The sequence below is a fragment of the Chiloscyllium plagiosum genome, chromosome 25 (genome assembly GCF_004010195.1).
Source record: "Chiloscyllium plagiosum isolate BGI_BamShark_2017 chromosome 25, ASM401019v2, whole genome shotgun sequence".
Lineage (NCBI taxonomy): Eukaryota > Metazoa > Chordata > Chondrichthyes > Orectolobiformes > Hemiscylliidae > Chiloscyllium > Chiloscyllium plagiosum.
Window position 1 is genome coordinate 5534718 of NC_057734.1, and position 20664 is coordinate 5555381.

The 20664-nt window shown below is 42.1% G+C and overlaps 1 protein-coding gene across 4 annotated transcripts in view; it reads right to left on the reverse strand.

The window, feature by feature from the left end:
- Positions 1 to 20664, reverse strand: part of trmt2a (tRNA methyltransferase 2 homolog A) — a 40928-nt gene that overhangs the window by 16454 nt on the left and 3810 nt on the right. For all 4 annotated transcript variants that reach the window (XM_043715423.1, XM_043715424.1, XM_043715425.1 and 1 more), the window contains exons 2-7: positions 15099 to 15720; positions 6857 to 6965; positions 6062 to 6243; positions 4008 to 4122; positions 2863 to 2978; positions 1272 to 1383 (exon numbers count right to left, since the gene is read on the reverse strand). In XM_043715423.1, coding sequence (XP_043571358.1) covers positions 1272 to 1383; positions 2863 to 2978; positions 4008 to 4122; positions 6062 to 6243; positions 6857 to 6965; positions 15099 to 15706 — 1242 coding nt within the window. In that variant the 5' untranslated portion in view covers positions 15707 to 15720. The remainder of the gene's footprint in view (positions 1 to 1271; positions 1384 to 2862; positions 2979 to 4007; positions 4123 to 6061; positions 6244 to 6856; positions 6966 to 15098; positions 15721 to 20664) is intronic.

Sequence of the window (20664 nt, forward strand, 5' to 3'; positions counted from 1 at the left end):
ATGTTGTGAAACTTGAAAGGGTTCAGAAAAGATTTACAAGGATGTTGCCAGGGTTGAAGGATCTGAGCTACAGGGAGAGGCTGAACAGGCTGGGGCTGTTTTCCCTGGAGTATCGGAGGCTGAGGGGTGACCTTATAGAGGTTTACAAAATTATGAGGGGCATGGATAGGTTAAATAGGCAAAGTCTTTTCCCTGGGGAACTAGAGGGCATAGGTTTAGGGTGAGAGGGGGAAATATATAAGAGAGACCTAAGGGGCAACTTTTTCACGGAGAGGGTGGTACGGGTATGGAATGAGCTGCTAGAGGATGTGGTGGAGGCTGGTACAATTGTAACATTTAAGAGGCATTTGGATGGGTATATGAATAGGAAGGGTTTGGAGGGATATGGGCCGGGTGCTGGCAGGTGGGACTAGATTGGGTTGGGATATCTAGTCGGCATGGATGGTTTGGACCAAAGGGTCTGTTTCCATGCAGTACATCTCTATGATTCTATATACAGCACGGAAACAGACCCTTCAGTCCAATTCGTCAATGCCGACCAGAAATTCTAAATTCATCTCGTCCCATATGCCAGCATTTGGTCCATATCCCTCTAAACCCTTCCTGTTCATTTACCCAACCAGATGCTTTTTAAATGTTGTAATTGTACCAGCCTCCATCACTTCCTCCTGTAGCTCATTCCATACACGCACCACCCTCTGCATGAAAAGATTGCCCCTTAGGTCCCTTTGAAATATTTCCTCTCTCACCTTAAACCTGAGCTCTCTAATTCTGAACTCCCTATCTTGGAACAAAGATCTTGGCTAGTCACCCTATCCATGCTTATATAAACTTCTATAAAGTCATCCCCCAGCTTCCAGCTCCAGGAAAAGTATCCTCAGTCTCTATAGTCTGTCTTTGCAGCTCAAGTACTCCCTGGCAACATGTAAATCTTTTCAGCACCCTTTCAAACTTAACAACATCTTTCCTATAGCAGGGAGATCAGAATTGCTTGCAGTATTTCAAAAGTGGCCTAACCAATGTCCTTTACAGCCAATGACCTCCCGACTCCTATACTCAATGCTCTGACCAATAAAGAAAAGCAAATCAAATGCCTTCTTGACTACCATCTCTACCTGTGATTCCATCCTCAAGGAACAATGAACTTGCACCCCAAGATCTCTTTGTTCAGCAACAGTCCCCAAGATCACTGCCATTAAGTGTCTAAGTCCTGCCTTGATTTGCCTTGTTCAAATTCAACAAATCTCTCAGATACTGAAAATCAATTTCACCTGAAAAAATGCATGAGGAGAAATCCTGAATTTAAGTCCAAGGAGCTCTTCGTATATGTACTTCTCTCCAGTCACATGTTCCAAAGGCAAGTCTTCCAAGTTGGGAGATTTTCTGGAACCATTTAAAACAAAAACCCTTAGATTCAAAAATGATGCTTTGCTTCTAAAACTTTGGCTGCAAGTTAAAAAACAAATGTATTTATATCAGTTCAAGATTTTGACAAATAACTGTTTACGAAATAAGAATTTGCACTTCGATAACAATCCCGTTATCTGAAGCATTTTATAAACATTCAGTGTTGTCATGTGAGCAATTTGCAGCCAGGGGTCCCACAAACAGCAAATTACTGAATGATTATTCAATGTCTGATGAGGACATCATTCCCTCAAATGGTAGCACAGTAGTATCATAATGGCCTGATTACCATTCTCCTGGAATGTGTTCAAATTCCATGATGGAAGTTGGTGGAATTTAAATTAAATGAATGAATAGAACCTGGAATTGAAATCTAGACCATATCATTATGGCATAAAACCATCATTGAAAAACTCATCTGGTTCATTAATGTCCTTTAGGGAAGGAAATATACCATCCTCACCCAGTCTGACATTCGTGACTCCAGATCCATCACAATGTGAGCAAGCCACTCAGTTCAAGGGCATCTAGGAAGGAATGTGCAACAGATGTTCCCTTGTGACACCAATATCCTATTAAAAACTTTAAAAATATACAACTCAGGCCTGTTGTAATTTGAAGTGCCATATCCTGATTTATACCAATGGATTATGAAAAACATGGATAGATTGAAGATTTGAACTGTAAGGATAGGTTTTATGCAATCAAATGTTAATTCCTACTGAATTAAATGGGTTATAATTGAAGGTGTCACAGATACAGATAATCAATATGTCTGGTTGGATGGGTTTTTTTTAGAAAGTGGATAAAATAAATTTGGAAAGGTCACACTAATATTCCTTATGCAGAAAATCTCTCAACTTGGAAGACTTGCCTTGGACCATGTGACTGGGGAGTAAGTACATTTACGAACAGCACCTTGGACTTAAATTCAGGATTTCCGCTTATGAACTTAAGGTGAAACTGATTTTCAGTATTGAGAGAATGAGATACCACAATAATTAAAGTAATCATCCATTGAACAATGTTGGATAAATTGGGTATTGAAAGAAGCCCAAAGCAGGGGAGGTGGGAACCAACTATATTGCTCTTCTAAAGAGCCAGCACAGACTAAAGGGGCTGAATGGTCTTCCTCTGTGCTGCATTATTGTATAATTTAATGATACTGGACTGACTCATTTTTCCACTGATTGACAGCCTTGTTACCCCCTTCCTAACTAGTTATTTTTCTAAATTTTCCACTTCCCTGCTTTCATCACTTGTTCTTGCTTTTAGTCTATTAAAATGCATCTTTAATTCCTCTCCAGTTTTTGTTTGCACCTGTATTTTTGTGATTTGATTATATAAAAGAATGAATCAGTAGTCTGGGTGGATTGAGAATCAGGTAATAAGAAATTTTGACATCCATTGAAGTTGGTGCTAAGCACAACTTTACAAATCTGGATAATTCCTTACCTTTGACCTTCTTCAGCAAAGTAGAGCGAGGTTACTCCACAATCCTTCCCATCACCTTCTGTGAAATATTTGGCTAATTCACCTTGCAGTTCTTGTAGTTTTGGTTTAGTTAGTTTCTATAAATAGAGAGATAGAGAGAGACAGGGACTGAAAAGACACTTCAGCAAACAAAAGAGGCAGAAAAAGATTGTGCAAGTTTAAGAAGCAACATAAACCGAGTTTCAAAATTAAGTGCAATGCATATAATTGTACAGAAAATGCAAAACCCAGTAAAAAATCTCTAAATTTCATCAAGAACACTGTCCAAATGTTGAAAAAATGCAAGTAACACCTTTTCACTGTCTCACTCAGGCAGCTCAAAGCCGTAGGGCCTAGACTAGATCAGGACTGAGTAAGAATACAGCAATCCTCGGGTAAGGAGGAAGAATGGAAGAGAAATTCACTTTCAAAAACAGTGTGTTTTCAGTGTGTAATAAACTAGAAATTCAGATGATGTAGCAATCTTCATATATATGCCGACACAGCCACTACTGTCAAAAGAGATGTGTTAATGTTTTATAGCAGATTCTCAAGTATTACTTAAAATCTACTGGGGGTTAAAAATTCAAATGGTACAATGCAGAAGAAAAAAAATGATTGGTTGAATCTATCTTGACAATTGATGCCAAAATATCTATTTCCTGAAAACAGAGGTTTCATAGAACTTAAGACATGAGCAGTCACTAAAAGAGCAGCCTCCAACAATTCTCTATTCTTTGTTATTGTGTTTCATGCTTTAGAACTGCTAGTCAACAACAGCCCCAGAGAAGGTTTTGTGAAACTGCTTTGAAATGAGTGTGATGTAATTAACAATTCAGTAGTCAGAGCAATAATTCAGGGCAACATTCACAAGTCAAACTATCACTGAAGCAAAACTTGAGACTGAAGGCATTTTCCTACCAACAACAAGCAGGTATAAGACACAGAAACATGATAAATAAAAAGATAGATAACCAATACTAACATTTATTCAAACAGTTTAGCCATGTTTTCAAGATTACTCAGAAAAATTCAAAGCAATCTATGTCCAATTTCTCTTCATTAATACTGAGGCATAAAAGTATTAGACAAATTAACTTTAAAAACTTAATTACTAATAACAGTACCTGAGGATTGAAGTAGATTATAGCCATGATATGCTTGGCTCTAGTAATGCGTACAGTCAACTGCTTCCAGTGACCTTCATACGTTTCTGGGCAATACACAGAATAAGGAGATAACCTGCAAACAAAACAAAAATGTCAGAAATATAATAAACATTTAAATGAAGTGGGGTTTAGGAAAATGAGGGTCTCTCTCCTTGGCTTCATCAGCAGCCTGAATGTGAATTATTTCAGCACAATCCAATTTGCTGCAAATGCCCTTTCTGACAGCTTGCAACCACAGTGGCAAACTGGCTAAAACTAATCTGAATGGTGACTCTACTTGAATGGATTACTACAATCGGTGTTCTGCTTCTATATCATATGATTGCAGTCACCTGGAATTCAAATTTTGCATAAAGATTTGTAGCTCAGGTGCTGGTTTCCATAGCTGTATGTTCGGTGAGCTGGGAAGTTGATTTGCACAAGTTTTGTCCCCTGCCTAGGTGACATCTTCAGTGCTGTGGAGCCTCCTGGGAAGCACTGCTGTACTGCGCCTTCTGAAATTTATTTGGTTCCGTTCCTGCTGCTTCCAGTTGCTCGTTGTGGTGGCTGGCATATTGGGTCTAGGTCTATGTGATGGTGTTGGAGTTTGTGGATGAGTGCCATGCTTCTAGAAATTCTCTGGGTGTCCTCTGTTTAGCTTGTCCTATGATTGTTGAGTTGTCCCAGTCGAACTTGTGGTCCTTGACATCTGTGCGTATGGTTATTAGGGGCAGCTGGTTGTGGCGTTTAGTGGATAGTTGGTGATCATGGATGAGGATTGCTAGTTGTCTGCCTGTTTATCCTAAGTAGTGTTCATGCAGTCTTTGCATGGAATCTTGTATATTACATTAGTTTTGTATGTAATGGGTCTCGGGTCTTTTGTTTTGGTGAGTCGTTGACTGAGCATGGCTGTCAGTTTATGGGCTGTCATGAATCCAAGTGGTCAGAGAAGTCTGGCTCTTAGTTCTGAGATTTTTTTATATCAACTAGCCACTAAACACCACAACCAGCTGTCCCTAGTAACCATACACACAGATGACAAGGACCATAAATTCAACTAGGATATCACAATGATCATAGGACAACCACAGAGTTTCTAGAGGCTAGAAGAACACAGCAAGCCAGGCAGCATAAGGAGGTGGACAAGTCAACATTTCAGGTGTAACCCTCCTGATACTGCCTGACTTGCTGTGTTCTTCCAGCCTCCTGCTTGTCCACCTTGGATTCAAGCATTTGTAGGTTTTTTTTTCTCTAAGAGAATTTCTAGAAGCACGGCACTCAGCCACAGAATCCATCAACAAACACATAGACCTAGAACCCATTATACTGGCCACTACAATGAACAACCGGAATCAGCAATCAGAAGTAACAGGAACAGATCCAAATAAATTTCAGAAGACACAGTACTGCAGTGCTTCACAGCAGGTTCCAAAGCACTGCAGAGGTCACCACGACAGGGGACAAAACATCTGCAAATCAACTTCCCAGCTCAGCAAACATATCCACAACTACGGCAGTCACCTGGAATCACCTTCAGTTTTGTTTATAGTCCTGGCTAAGACAACCATGTCTCTACAACAGCCACTAAAGTGTTTCAGAAACAATTTCTCTGGGTCCCCTTTTTTGTTTAGTTTTAAAAAAAGGAAGCCCTGATTACAATACTGAATTCTGAAGAGCATCATAATAAAAATACAATTGGTATTTCAGAGAAGTAGCTACAGGCAAATAGCACAGGTCTGAATCCCACACTAGACTACCATTTGTATGTGTATATATCAATCAATAAAAATGAACTAAGATACCCAGCCTGTCCAAAACAAATATCCTCCCTCAAGCCAACATTAAGGATACTGAAGAACAGGGACATAAGATTACTGACTGTACTGGTTTTCAAGTGAAGAAATGGTACTATTTCTAGGGCAGGTAAATAAAAGCAATAGCAGAAAAGAAGTAAGGAGCAGTACTGTAATAGTCCAACTATAGAGAGAAAAACAACATGGTAATCCACTGAAATAGTGAGTGGCTTTACTAACCTTATGTAGTTCTGAAATGCCTTCACAACCTCCTTTGCTTTGGCTGGAATATGAACAGTATCAAATGGCTCTACAACTGCACACGATCCTCCCTTGTATTTACCCAAACGACATCCTATAGTTTTATCTTCTCCATTTGCTCCAACGCCAATTAGAAATTCGCACTTGTTACGGTATTCAGTCTGAAACAGAAATTGCAACGCTGGAAATCAACTGGCAGAATTGAAGCCATAATCAATACAAATACCAAACCTGCAGCACCATAGTGCCACATTCCATGACACTTGACGGATTCAGGTTGTATGCCAGTTAGGATTTTACAAAGTTAGGTGACAATTCAAAGATGGTGACAAGAGTGCATTCTCATGTATATGGCCAAAATGGCTATTCACTAACTTCAAAGTTTGCTAGACCAGAAACACACCATTAGCTAAAAGGTTGTGCTGTCCTTTCCCATTGGCATAGAGCTTTCAATATTCATTTTTTCCCTCGAGTCCCTGAAACTATTTATTTCCATCACAAAGACATCATTTGACTCAACTACTGATTGGAAGTTTTGCAGTTTCCTGGGTTATTTAAGTTTCATTAAATTGACCAGATGGGACCTGTTTGCATCCAGAAGAGTTGATAAATGCTTGGAACCAGAAAATCTGAAGATCAACTTTGGGCAACTACAGTAACACACCTGAATTTTAGATATTCTCTACTCCCACCATAGTCACAATTGCTCACTCAAAACTGAGGTGTGCAAGGGTGAATTTGTATTGTTATGTGATGTTCTGGATATTAATATACCTGCAGTGGTGACGGCTTCACTCCCTCCAATGGACAACAGGTTCCACCAAACATCTTTTTCTGTTGAAATACCCATGGCACAAAGGCTCGATTATGAGTGCCTATTTCTCTAATATTTTAAAAACAAAATATATGGGGAAGAAGAATTAGATTTCACTCAACCATATTTTAAAAAGCCAAAGACTGATATGAATTTTGTTGTGTAACACCTTGGTTAAGATTGGTGTTTAATCATCATCAATGCACTTCAAACTTAAGTTGTTATATAAATCTCTTGGGATCTTAAATTTCTACTTGAGTCAGAATATTAGACTTCTCAATGGTCAGAGACCAATGTTACACAGCAATACTTTCTCTACAGACACTGCTTCTTGGCGCTCTGACCCAATATCCATTTAAACGTCTGGGATGCTTAATTACTTCCAAAGGTTCAGCTTCTCACAGCAGTGACAGAGTGTGGTCATTATTTAACTGTGGGATGCATTTCCAAAATTTCAGTTCAAAATAAAGATTCACCTCCCCCCGCCCCTCCCCTAAGTCACAACAAAACTAAAACTGTCCTCCAAACCAGACTAAAGCATTTATATTTCAAGTGCAGATACCCTCATGGCACTTATTTCTTTACGAGCAGGGAAGAAATTACCATCACCACAACAAAAGGTGAGAGCTGACCACATGACCATATTTTACCAGTGGGGAAATTAAGAGACTGCCACCAGGGCCACCGCTGACATTGAAGTATCCTCAATTAACTGCCTTCCAGTGAGGCAGTGCCTCTGTGAGCCACAGAGCAGCCAAAGAGTCATAGAGTACAGCACAGAAAGAGACCCTTCAGTCCAACTAGTCCATGCCAACCAGATGTCCTAACCTAATCTAGTCTCATGTGCCAATGCTTGGCCTATTTCTTTCTAAGCCCTTCCTATTCATATTCCCATCCAGATGCCTTTTAAATGTTGTAATTGTACGAACATCCACCACTTCCTCTGGCAACTCATTCCATACATGCACCACCCTCTGTTTGAAAATGTTGCCCATCTTTCCCATCTTACTCTAAACCTACGCCCTCTAGTTCTGGACTCCCCCATCCCTGGGAAAAGACCTTGTCTATTTACCCTATCCATGCCCATCATGATTTTATAAACCTCTATAAGGTCACCCCTCAGTATCCGATGCTCCAGGGTAAACAGTACCACCCAATTCAGCCTCTCTCTATAGCTGAAATCTTCCAACCCTGGCAACATCCTTGTAAATCTTTTATGAATCCTTTCAAGTTTCACAACATAGGAAGGATACCAGAATTGCATGAAATATTCCAAAAGTGGCCTAACCAATGTTCTGTATAGCTGGAACATGACCTCCCAACTCCTATACTCAACGCTCTGACCAATAAAGGAAAGTATACCAAATGCCATCCTCACTATTCTATCTTCCTGTAACTCTACTTTAAAGGAACTATGAACTTGCACTCTATGGTGCAACACTCCCCAGGATCTTAGCATTAAATGTATAATGCTAAGATTGGATTTGTTTTTCCAAAATGCAGCACCTCACATTTATCTGAATTAAACTCCACCTGCCACTTCTCAGCCCACTGGCCCATCTGATCAAGATCCCATTGTAATCGGAGGTAACCTTCTTTGCTATCCACTACACCTCCAATTTTCGTGTCATCTGCAAACTTACTAACTATACCTCTTATGCTCGCATCCAAATCATTTACATAAATGACGAAAAGCATTGGATCCAGCACTGATCCTTGTGGCACTCCATTGGTCACAGGCCTCCAGTCTGAAAAACAACTCTCCACCGCCACCCTCTGTCTTTTACCTTCGAGCAAGTGCTGTATCCAAATGGCTAGTTCTCCCTGTATTCCATGAGATCTAACCTTGCTAACCAATCTCACGTGAAGAACCTTGTCAAACATCTTAGTAAAATCCATATAGATCACATTTACCGCTCTGCCCTCATCAATCCTCTTTGTTACGTCTTCAAAAAATTCAATCAAGTTTGAGAGACATTATTTTTCCATGCACAAAGTCATGCTGACTATCCCTAATGAGTCCCTGCTTTTCCAAATACATGTAAATCTTATCCATCAGGAGTCCTTCCAACAACTTGCCCACCACCAATGTCAGGCTCACTGGTCTAAAGTTCCCTGGCTTTTCCTTCCCACCTTTCTTAAATAGTGGCTCCATATTAGCCATCCTCCAGTCTTCCAGCAACCCACCTGTAACTATCTCAGTAAGGGACCCAGCAATCATTTCCCTAGCTTCCCACAGAGTTCAAGGGTAATCTTCCATGTCCTTTTCCACAGTAAGCACAGATGCAAAATACTCACTTACTATCTCCCGCAGCTACACACGTAGGCTGCCTTGCTGATCTTTGAGGGCCCTATTCTCTCCCTAATTACACTTTTGTCCTTAATGTATTTATAAAATACCTTTGGATTCTCTTTAACCCTATTTGCCAAAGCTATCTCATGTCCCCTTTTTTCCTTCCTGATTTCCCTCTTAAGTATACTCCTACTGCCTTTATACTCTTCTAAGGATTCACTCAATCTCTCTATACCTGACATATGTTTCGTTTTTCTTAACAAAACCTCAATTTCTCTAGTCATCTAGCATTCCCTAAACCTACCAGCCTTTCCTATCACCCTAACAGGAATACCTTGTCTCTGGACTCTTGTTATCTCATTTTTGAAGGTTTCCCATTTTCCAGCTGTCCCTTTATCTGCAAACATCTGCCCCAATCAGCTTTTGAAAGTTCTTGTCTAACACTGTCAAAATTAGCCTTTCTCCAATTTAGAACTTCAACTTTTAGATCTGGTCTATACTTTTCCATCACTATTTAAAACTAATAGAATTATGGTCGCTGGCCCTAAAGTGCTCCCCCGCTGATACCTCAGTCACATGCCCTGCCTTATTTCCCAAGAGTAGGTCACGTTTTGTAGATACATCCACATACTGAATGAGAAAATGTTCTTGTACACACTTACGTTTCTTCTCCATTAAACCCTTCACACTATGGCAGTCCAAGTCTATGTTTAGAAAGTTATAATCACCTACCATAACCACCTATTATTCTTACAGATAACTGAAATCTCCTTACAAATTTGTTTCTCAATTTCCCCCTGACTATTAGGGGGTATATATATATATATTACAATCCCAATAAGATGATCATCCCTTTCTTATTTCTCAGTTCCACTCAAATAACTTCCCTGGATGTATTCCCAGGAATATTCTCCCTTGGATTTGATACTGAGTAATGAACCCAGGCAGGTGTCAGATTTGGAGGTAGGTGAGCACTCTGATAATCGTAACCACAATTTGGTTATGTTCACTTTAGCAATGGAAAGGGATAGGTATATACACAGGGCAAGAGTTATAGCTGGGGGAAAGGCAATTATGATGCGATTGGGCAAGATTTAGGATGGATGGGGAAAGAAACTGCAGGGGAGGGGCACAATTGAAATGTGGAGCTTATTCAAGGAACAGCTACTGCATGTCTTTGCTAAGTATGTACCTGTCAGGCAGGGAGAAAGTGGATGAGCAAAGGAGCCATGGTTTACTAAAGAAGTTGAGTCTCTTGTCAAGAGGAAGAAGAAGGCTTATGTTAGGATGAGATGTTAAGGCTCACTTAGGGCGATTGAGAGTTATACGTTAGCCAGGAAAGACCGAAAGAAAGAGAGAACTAAGAGGAGCCAGGAGGGGACATGAAAAGTCGCTGGCAGATATGATCAAGGAAAACCCTAAAGCTTTCTATGGGTATATCAGGAATAAAGGAATGACTAGAATAAGATTAGGGTCACAATCAGGAACAGTAGTGGGAAGTTGTGTGTCGAGTCCGAGGAGATAGGAGAAACACTAAATGAATTTTTTTTGTCAGTATTTACACTGTAAAAAGACAATGTTGTCAAGGAGAATGCTGAGATACAGGCTACTAGACGAGACAGAACTGAGGTTCACAAGGAGGTGGTGTTAGCAATTCTGGAAAGTGTGAAAATAGATAACTCCCCTGGGCAGGATGGGATTTATCCTCGGATTCTCTGGGAAGCCAGGGCAGAGCCTTTGGCTTTGACCTTTACGTCATCATTGTCTACAGGAATAATGCCAAAATACTGAAGGATAGCAAATGTCGTTCCCTTGTTCAAGGAGGAGTGTGGAGAGAACCCTGGTAATTATAGACCAGAGAGCCTTACTTTGGTTGTGGGTAAAGTGTGGGAAAAGGTTAGAAGAGATAGAAATCATAATAATCTAGAAAGGAATAAGTTGATTAGGTATAATCAACGCAGTTTTGTGAAGGATAGTTTGTGCCTCACAAAATACATATTAAGTTATTTGAGAAGGTGACCACAGATGGATGAGGATAAAACAGCTGATGTGGTGTATATGGATTTCAGTAAGGCATTTGATAAGGTATTCCACGATAGGTTATTGCACAAAATATGGAGGCGTGGGATTGAGAGCCATTTAGCGGTGCGTTTTAGAAATTGGCTAGCTGAAAGCATCCTAGAGTTTAGTTATTAGTGGTATACCACAAAGATCTGTTTTGGGTCCACAAGCGGTTTGCCATTTTTATAAATGAGCTGGATGAGGGCGCAGAACGACGGGTTAGTAGACTAAAGTTGGACAGTGCCGAAGGATGTTGCAGATTACAGAGGGGCATAGATAAGCTGCAGACCTGGGCTGAGAGGTGAAAAATGGAGTTTAATGCAGAAAAGTGTGAGGTGATTCACTTTGGAAGGAGCAACAGGAATAAAGAGTACTGGGCTAATGGTAAGGGTCTTGGCAGTGTAGATGAACAGAGAGATCTCTGTGTCCATGTACATAGATCCCTGAAAGTTGCTACCCATAGATGTTCAAAGTTTGTGAGAAGATTTGTAGCTCGGGTGCTCGTTGTTGTGGTTCTGTTCGCCGAGCTGGGAATTTGTGTTGCAGACATTTCGTCCCCTGTCTAAGTGACATCCTCAGTGCTTGGGAGCCTCTTGTGAAGCGCTTCTGTGATGTTTCCTCTGGCATTTATAGTGATTTGTGTCTGCCGCTTCAGGTTGCCAGTTCCAGCTGTCCGCTGCAGTGGTCGGTATAGGTCCAGGTCGATGTACTTATTGATTGAATCTGTGGATAAATGCCATGCCTCTAGGAATTCCCTGGCTGTTCTCTGTTTGGCTTGTCCTATAATAGTGGTGTTGTCCCAGTCAAACTCATGTTGCTTGTCATCTGAGTGTGTGGCTACTAAGGATAGCTGGTCGTGTCGTTTTGTGGCTAGTTGGTGTTCATGGATGCGGATCATTAGCTGTCTTCCTGTTTGTCCTATGTAGTGTTTTGTGCAGCCCTTGCATGGGATTTTGTACACAGCATTTCCGAACTGACAGCCAGACTACTGCGACCACTAGGACACATAACAGCACACAAACCAACAGCCACTCTCAGACAACAACTCACCAGGACGAAGGACCCGATACCCAGCATGAGCAAAACCAATGTAGTGTACAAAATCCCATGCAAGGGCTGCACAAAACACTACATAGGACAAACAGGAAGACAGCTAATGATCCGCATCCATGAACACCAACCAGCCACGAAACGACACGACCAGCTATCCTTAGTAGCCACACACTCAGATGACAAGCAACATGAGTTTGACTGGGACAACGCCACTATTATAGGACAAGCCAAACAGAGAACAGCCAGGGAATTCCTAGAGGCATGGCATTCATCCACAGATTCAATCAATAAGCACATCGACCTGGACCCAATATACTAGCCACTGCAGCGGACAGCTGGAACTGACAACCGGAAGGGGCAGATACAAATCACTATAAATGCTGGAGGAAGCATCACAGAAGCGCTTCACAAGAGGCTCCCAAGCACTGAGGATGTCACCTAGACAGGGGACGAAACGTCTGCAACACAAATTCCCAGCTCGGCAAACAGAACCACAACAGTTGCTACCCAAGTTGATAGGGTTGTTAAGAAGGCATACGGAAAAAGGCATAGCTTTTATTGGTAGGGGTATTGAGTTTCTGAGCCACAAGGTCATGTTGCAGCTGTACAAAACTCTGGTATAGCCGCACTTGGAGTATTCATACAGTGCTGGTCACCGGATTATAGGAAGGATGTGGAAGCTTTGGAAATCGGAGAGGAGATTTATTAGGATGTTGCCTGGTATGGAGGGAAGGTCTTATGAGGAAAGCCTGAGGGACTTGAGGCTGGTTTCATTAGAGAAGAAGGAGGTTAGCATTTCAGATAATCAGAGGTTTAGATAGGGTGAACAGTGAGAGCCTTTTTCCTCGGATGGTGATGGCTAGGATGAGGGAACATTGCTTTAAAATTGAAGGGTGATAGATATAGGCCAGTTGTCAGAGATAGTTTCTTTACTCAGAGAGTAGTAGGGGCATAGAACACCCTGCCTGCAACAGTAGCAGACTCACCAACCTTAAGGGCATTTAAATGGTCATTGGAATACTGTAGGACAGATGGGCTTCAGATTGGTTCCACAGGTCATCACAACATTAAGGGCCAAAGGGCCAATACTGCGCTGTAATGTTCTATGTTCTAAATACAGCAGTAATGCTATCCCTTACCAAAAAGGCCACTCCCCCTCCTCTCTAGCCCCCCCCCTTTCTATCCTTCCTATAGCATTTGTATCCTGGAACATTAAGCTGCCAGTCCTGTCCATCACTGAGCCACATTTCTGTAATTGTTATGATATCCCAGTCCCATGTTTCTAACCATGCCCTGAGTTAATCTGCTTTCCCTGTTAGAACTCTTGCATTGAAGTCAATACAGTTTAGCAGACCTACCTTGTTCTCTGCTTTGTTCTTGCCTGCCCTGACTATTTGACTCACTCCTTTTCCCAACTGTACCAGTCTCAGATTCTCTCTTTCCTCACTCTGGTCAACAGTCAAAATAATACACAGAATTAAACTGAACTTGGTCCATACTTAAATATGCTGGCCAGCTGGGTAGGAATGTAAACAGAAACAGAAATTGCTGGAAAAACACAGCAGGTCTGGCAGCATCTGTGGAGAGAAAACAGAGTGGATATTTTGAGTACTGGCCCTTCTTCAGATCTAGAAGCAGCTAAGAAAAGGTGATATGCTGATAACAGAGGGTTGGAGGAAAAGGAGTGAGCAGATAGGAGGAGATGGAGCCCAGAGAGAGAAAAAAGGTTAGGCAGACAAAGGATTTGCTGATAATAAGCCAGGAAAGAAGAGAAGCTAGTTAGGTGCTGAAAGCAAACCATTTGAAGACAGGAGCTGGGGTTGTGGGGACAGATAATAGACAATGAAGGAGGTGTTCACGCTCTCCTCTATATTGAAAAGATGAAATACAGAATGGGTGAGTACTTTGCGGAACACCTACATTGTGTCCATAAAAATGATCCCGAGCTTCCACTTGCCTGCCATGCACTTCCATGCCAACATTTCAGTCTCAAGCCTGCTGGAGTGCTCCAGTGAAAATCTTCCAGCTTGAGGGAAGATCTTCTACTTAAGTATCCTCATCTTCTACTTAAGTAGCTTACAGATTCAACATTGAGATTAACAATTTCAGAGCACGAACACTACCTTCCTGTCTATTCCTCATCATCAGCTATTTTGCTAGCTGCTTCAAATGGTGAAGAACTAGACTTGAAATGTTAACTCTGTTTTCTGTCCATAAATGCTGCCAGATCTGCTGAGTATCTCCACCAATTTCTGTTTTTGTTTGTTTGAGATCTCTGGCATCCACAATTCTTTGTTTTATTATTTGAGCAGGAATGTAATTTGTTGGCTATGGTGTGACAAAGAGTCATAGCACCGAAACAGACCCTCGTCCAACTCGTCCATGCCGACCAGATATCCCAAACCAGTCTGCCAGCAGCCGGCCCATATCGCTCCATCCAATTGCCTTTTAGATGTTATAATCATACCAGCATCTACCACTTCCTCTAGCAGCCCATTCCACACATGCTCCACCCTCTGCGTGAAAAAGTTACCCCTTAGGTCTCTTTTATACTTTTCCCCTCTCATGCTAAACCTGAACCAGGACAACCCGAGAATGGTGAAAACTCAACAGATTTAAAATCCTTACAGCCTGCAAAGACTTCCAGCTCAACAGTCTAAAATAATGTTGGAATTCTGATAATCAGGCAAGTGCATTAAAAAAAATGCCAATGTATAGCATGCTTGTTCTTATAAAGGCATGTATTTTTAATTGCTTCACTAACAAACCCAAAATCCCACAGTTAGTATACATACGTAGTTAACAATGCCAACACTTGTAAGACATTTTGCTCTTTCTTTTTCAGCTGTTCTTCATATGGAATGTTCCAAAGGGGTGTCACCACATCAGCAATTTGTTCACTTAAAGGTCTGTCCAAAACATTCACTGGAGCAGTACGTTTTTGTTCATGATTATCATTCTCAGTGCCTTCCTGCTTTCGTTTCTTGGCAATAGGATCAGCTTTTGGTTTTGCTAATCGGACATGCAAATTCCTATTTTTCCAAACTTGCCCCTGAAGGACCTCCATTGCTCGATCGCGTTCTTGCTCCTCTTTAAAAGTCACAAATGCAAAAGGCCGCTTTCCAAAGAGTTTGATTTTGTGAGGAACTAAGTTATTCCTGCTGAGAAATTTTCTTAAATCACTGAAACTTACAAATTTTGGGAGGTTCTGTATTTCAATCTTGTAAATCTCAGATGTAAAAAGATCATCTTTAATATAGCGATACACATCAGCCTCAAGCTCAGTTCCATTCACCTGAGTTTCATCTGAGATGCAGGAATCCTCATTTTCCTCAGGCGTGGATGTCTCATTAATTTCTTTTTGAAGGTCTCCAGGAGAAATGCTGGTTCCTTCTTCTGCCATTGTTTTTCCAAATTCTAAAATACATACAACATTATTATTATTCTACAACCACACAAAAACAACATCCAGTGTTCCTCAATCAGACACCATGCTTCCAAATATCCCTTGATTCTGTTCCAACAAATCCAAATTCAAAGCAGTACTTAATGAATCAAGATGAATTTTTAATTTTTCAAATGAAGTCCCAAGCTGATGCTGTTCATTTGTTTAAACTTATGAATTTTTACTTTTCCATTGGCTTAAGCATTAGACCTTAATTCACTTCTTCATATCTTTACAGCCATTAGACAGCAATTTTCAACAGTTCTAGCCAAATTGGTTTTAATATCCACAACGAAAAAATACACAGGAACATCCAAGTTCCCACTAAAAATGTTCAACGCTAGTCCACTGTCATTTGACATCAGGTTCATTACACAAGTTCGGGATTTCAGTGCACAAATCAAGGATTATCCTTTGTGGCAACATTGAAGGAACTGTGCAGTGTCAGTATACTATCTTTCTCATAAAATACTAACCAAAGTCCCTTCTACTTTTTCAGGTCTTAAAAGATTATACAGTATTCTGAGAAGACCAGGAACTACTTGCATATCTGGTTAACATTTATTCTTCAAACAAAACCATTTTGTGGGGTTTTGGGGTTGGGATTCAGGGGTTGGGAGTTGGGACAGAAAAACTATAAACCATTTAGCCTGACGTGAGCAGTAGGAAAAATACGAGAATCTATTAAGGTGATAATAATAGTCACTAAGTTTTCTAAGTATCCTACAAATTAATGTAACAAGCAGGACAGGCAATGAATAAACAATGGATGCAGCAGATTTAGATTTTCAATAAACATTTTATTCAGTTTATTGAGTGATTTGGTTATTGAACGAGTAACTCAAGAGGTCTGGACTAATGCTCTGGAATAAAGTTCAAATCCTACAACTGTAGCTGGGAAATTTAAAATCAGTCAGTTAAACAAATGTGGAATAAAAACCTAGTTTCAGTAACAGTGGGCATAAAACGATCTTAAAAAAAAGCTCATCCGGTTCACAAATTTGGGAAGGAAATCTGCCATCTTTACTCAGTCTGGCCCACAATTAGGAGGCATATTTTTAAGATGAGAGGAAAACGTTTCATAAAGGGCAAAAGCAACGTTTGTTTTTTAAAAACAGAGTGGCTCATGTGTGAAATGAACTGCCAGAGGAAGTGGTGGATGCAATGTTTAAAAGGCATTTGGATAAGTATGTGAATAGGAAAACGTTGAAGGGATATGGGCCAAGTGCAGGCAGGTAGGACTAGTTTAGTTTGGGAACATGGTCAGTGTGGACTGATTGGACTGAAGGGTCTGTTTCCATGCTATATGATTCTATGACACTACATATGACACTAGACCCACAACAATTGACTCTTAACTGCCCTCTGAAATGGCCGACCAAGCCAATCAGTTGCATTTATGTCAGTGGCTCACTGGCACCTTCTCAAGTTCAATTAAATTAGGAATCATAGGATCAGGGACATAATGAATTAGTGTACATGGAGGTTGGGTTAATGAACAAAAAAACAGTGGAAACAAACAAGTTATCTTCTGGTTAACACGCTGTATACAGTGGTCAGTAGTCAACTACACACAATCTACTTAGGCTGTAAGTTTGCTCGCTGAGCTGGAAAGTTTGTTTTCAGACTTTTCATTACCATACTAGATAAAATCAGAGAGTCTCTGGTGAACTGCTGGTGGTATGTCGCAATTTCTATGTATGTGTTTAGGTTTCTATGGGTGGATGATATCATTTCCAGTTCTTTTTCTCAGAGGACAGTAGATGGGATTCAAATTGATGTATTTATTGATAGAGGTCCGGTTGGAAAGCCATGCTTCAAGGAATGTGAGGTCTGCTAATGCTGAAGATCAGAGTCAAGAGTGTGTTGCTGTAAAAGCACAACAGGTCAGGTAGCATCCGAAGAGCAGGAGAATCGATGTTTCAGGCTGGAGCCCTTCATTTTCCTGATGTGGACCTGACCTTTTGTGCTTTTCCAGCAACACTCTCGACATGCTTCAAGGAATTCTTATTGAGTCTCTGTTTGGCTTGTCCTAGGATGGATGTGTTGTCCCAGTCAAAGTGGTGTCCTCCTTCATCTGTAAGAAATAGTGGGTCGTGTCTTTTTGTGGCTAGAAGAAAGTGAGGACTGCAGATGCTGGAGATCAGGGTCAAGAGTGTGGTTTGGAAAAGCACAGCAGGTCAGACAGCATCCAAGGAGGAGAATCGATGTTTCGGGTAAAAGCACTTCATCGGGAATGAGGCTTGTGAGCCAAGGGGGTTGAGAGATAAATGGGAGGGGGTGGGGCTGGGAGGAAAGTAGCAAGAATGCAATAGGTAGACGAAGGTGGGGTTGATGGTGATTGGTCAGAGAGGAGGGTGGAGCGGATAGGTGGGAAGGAAGATGGATGGGTAGGACAGGTCATGAGGGCGATGCCGAATTGGAAGGTTGGATCTGGGATAAGGTCGGAGAAGGGGAAATGAGGAAACTAGTGAAATCCACATAATCCCATGTGGTTGGAGGGTCCCAAAGCAGAAAATGAGGCTTTCTTCCTCCAGGCGTCGAGTGGTTAGGGTTTGTCGATGGAGGAGGCCCAGCATTTGCATGTACTTGGTGGAGTGGGAGGGGGTGTTAAAGTGTTCGGCCACAGCGCGATGGGGTTGCTACATGCCTGTGTCCTGGAGATGTTCTCTGAAGCATTCTGCAATAGGGCGTCCTGTCTCCCCAATGTAGAGACCACATCAAGAGTGATGGATACAGTAAATGACGTGTGGAAGTGCAGATAAATTTCTGATAGATGTGGAAGGCTCCTTTGGGGCCTTGGACCGAGGTGAAGGCACAGGTTTTGCGATTCTTGCCGTGATAGGGGAAGGTGCCAGTAGGGGAGGGTGGGGGGGTTCCATCTTTGTTGCCATTGGAGTGGTGGTGTTCGAGGGCAGAGGTGTGGGAAGTGAATGAGATGCGCTGGACGGCATCATCAACCATGTGGGAGGGAAAGTTGTGATCTTAGAAGGATGCCGTCTGGTGTGTTCTGTGGTGGAACTGGTCCTCCTAGGAGCAGAGGTGGAGAAATTAGGAATAAGAGATAGAATTTTTACAGGAAGCAGGGTGGGAGGAGGTGTAGTCCAGGCAGCTGTGAGTGTCGGTGGGTTTGTAGAAGATGCTTGGTCTGGAGGAAGTCAGAGGATGCAAAGGAGAAATTATTGAGGGTGAAGACCAGTTTAGCCAATTGAATGAAAGTGTCAGTGGAAGGATACTGTGGGGATGCCAGGAGAGGAAGAAACAGAGGGCTTGGAGGCCTTCGTCATGGCAGATAAGAGGTGTACAGGGATTGGATGTCCATGGTAAAAATGAGGCTTTGAGGGCCAGGGAAACAAAAGTCATGGAGGTGGAGGAGGGCGTGGGTGGCATCCCAAATGTAGGTGGGGAGTTCCTGGACTGGGGGAATAGGATGGTATCAAAGTACGTGGAGATGAGTTCAGTGAGGCAGGTGCAGGCCGAGACTATAGGTCAGCCGCAGCAGTCAAGTTTGCGAATCTTGGGTAGGAGGTAGAAAGCTTCAGAGAACATCTCCGGGACACACGCACAAAGCAACCCCACCATCCTGTGGCTGGGCACTTTACCTCCCCCTCCCACTCCGCAAAGGACAAGCAGATGCTGGGCCTCCTCCATCGCCAAACCCTAACCACCCAAGGAAGAAAGCCTCATCTTCCGCCTTGGAACCCTCCAACGACATGAGATCAATGTGGATTTCACCAGTTTCTTCATTTCCCCTCCCCCCCACATTATCCCAGATCCTACCTTCCATCTAGGCACCACCATCATGAACTGTCCTACCTATCTTCCTTCCCACCTACCTGCTCCACTCTCCTCTCCAACCAATCACCTTCTCCCTCACCTTCAAATACCTATCGCACTGTTGTGGTTCTGTTCGCCGAGCTGGGAATTTATGTTGCAGACGTTTCGCCCCCTGTCTAGTTTACATCCTCAGTGCTTGGGAGCCTCCTGTGAAGCCTGGAAGGATTCGATTCTTTCGGCACCGAGGATGTCACCTAGACAGGGGACGAAACGTCTGCAACACAAATTCCCAGCTCGGCGAACAGAACCACAACAATGAGCACCTGAGCTACAAATCTTCTCACAAACTTTGATCACCTACGGATGAGAGACGCTAAGACAAGCCAGGAAATGGGAATCCTGTGCCAACCGCCTAAATGCCACATATGAACCTATCGCACTCTCAGCTACCTTCCCCCCCAGCCCCACACTCCCCCCCCCCCCCCCATTTATCTCTCAATCCGCTTGGCTCTCAAGCCTCAATCCTGATGAAGGGCTTATACCCGAAATGTCGATTCTCCTGCTCCTTGGATGCTGCCTGACCTGTTGTGCTTTTCCAGCACCACACTCCTGACTCTTTTTGTGGCTAGTTGATGTTCATGTATCCTGGTAGCTAGTTTTCTGCCTGTTTGTTCAATGTCGTGTTTGTTACAGTCCTTGCAAGGTATTTTGTAAATGACATTCATTATGCTCATCATTTGCATAGCGTCTTTAAGTTCATCAGCCACTGTTTAAGTGTGTTGGTAGGTTTGTGGTCTATCATGTGCCAAGAGGTCTGAGCAGTCTGAAAGTCATTTCAGAGATGTAGGGTAAAGTTGTTAGGGTTTCTGGGCATGTTGCATCTGCTTGTTTGGGTTTGTTGCTGAGAAATTGGCGGACTGTGTTTATTGGGTACCTGTTTGTCTTGGTTACGCTGTCTAAGTTTTTCTCTTCTGCTCTTTGTAGTTCCTCACTGCTGCAGTGTGTAGTGGCTTGTTGAAATAATGTCCCAATGCAGCTTGGTTATGGGGATGCTGGGATGATTGCTTCTGTAGTTAAGTATTTGGTCCATGTGTGTTGTTTTCCTGTAGACGCAGGTATGAAATTCCCCATTGATTGTT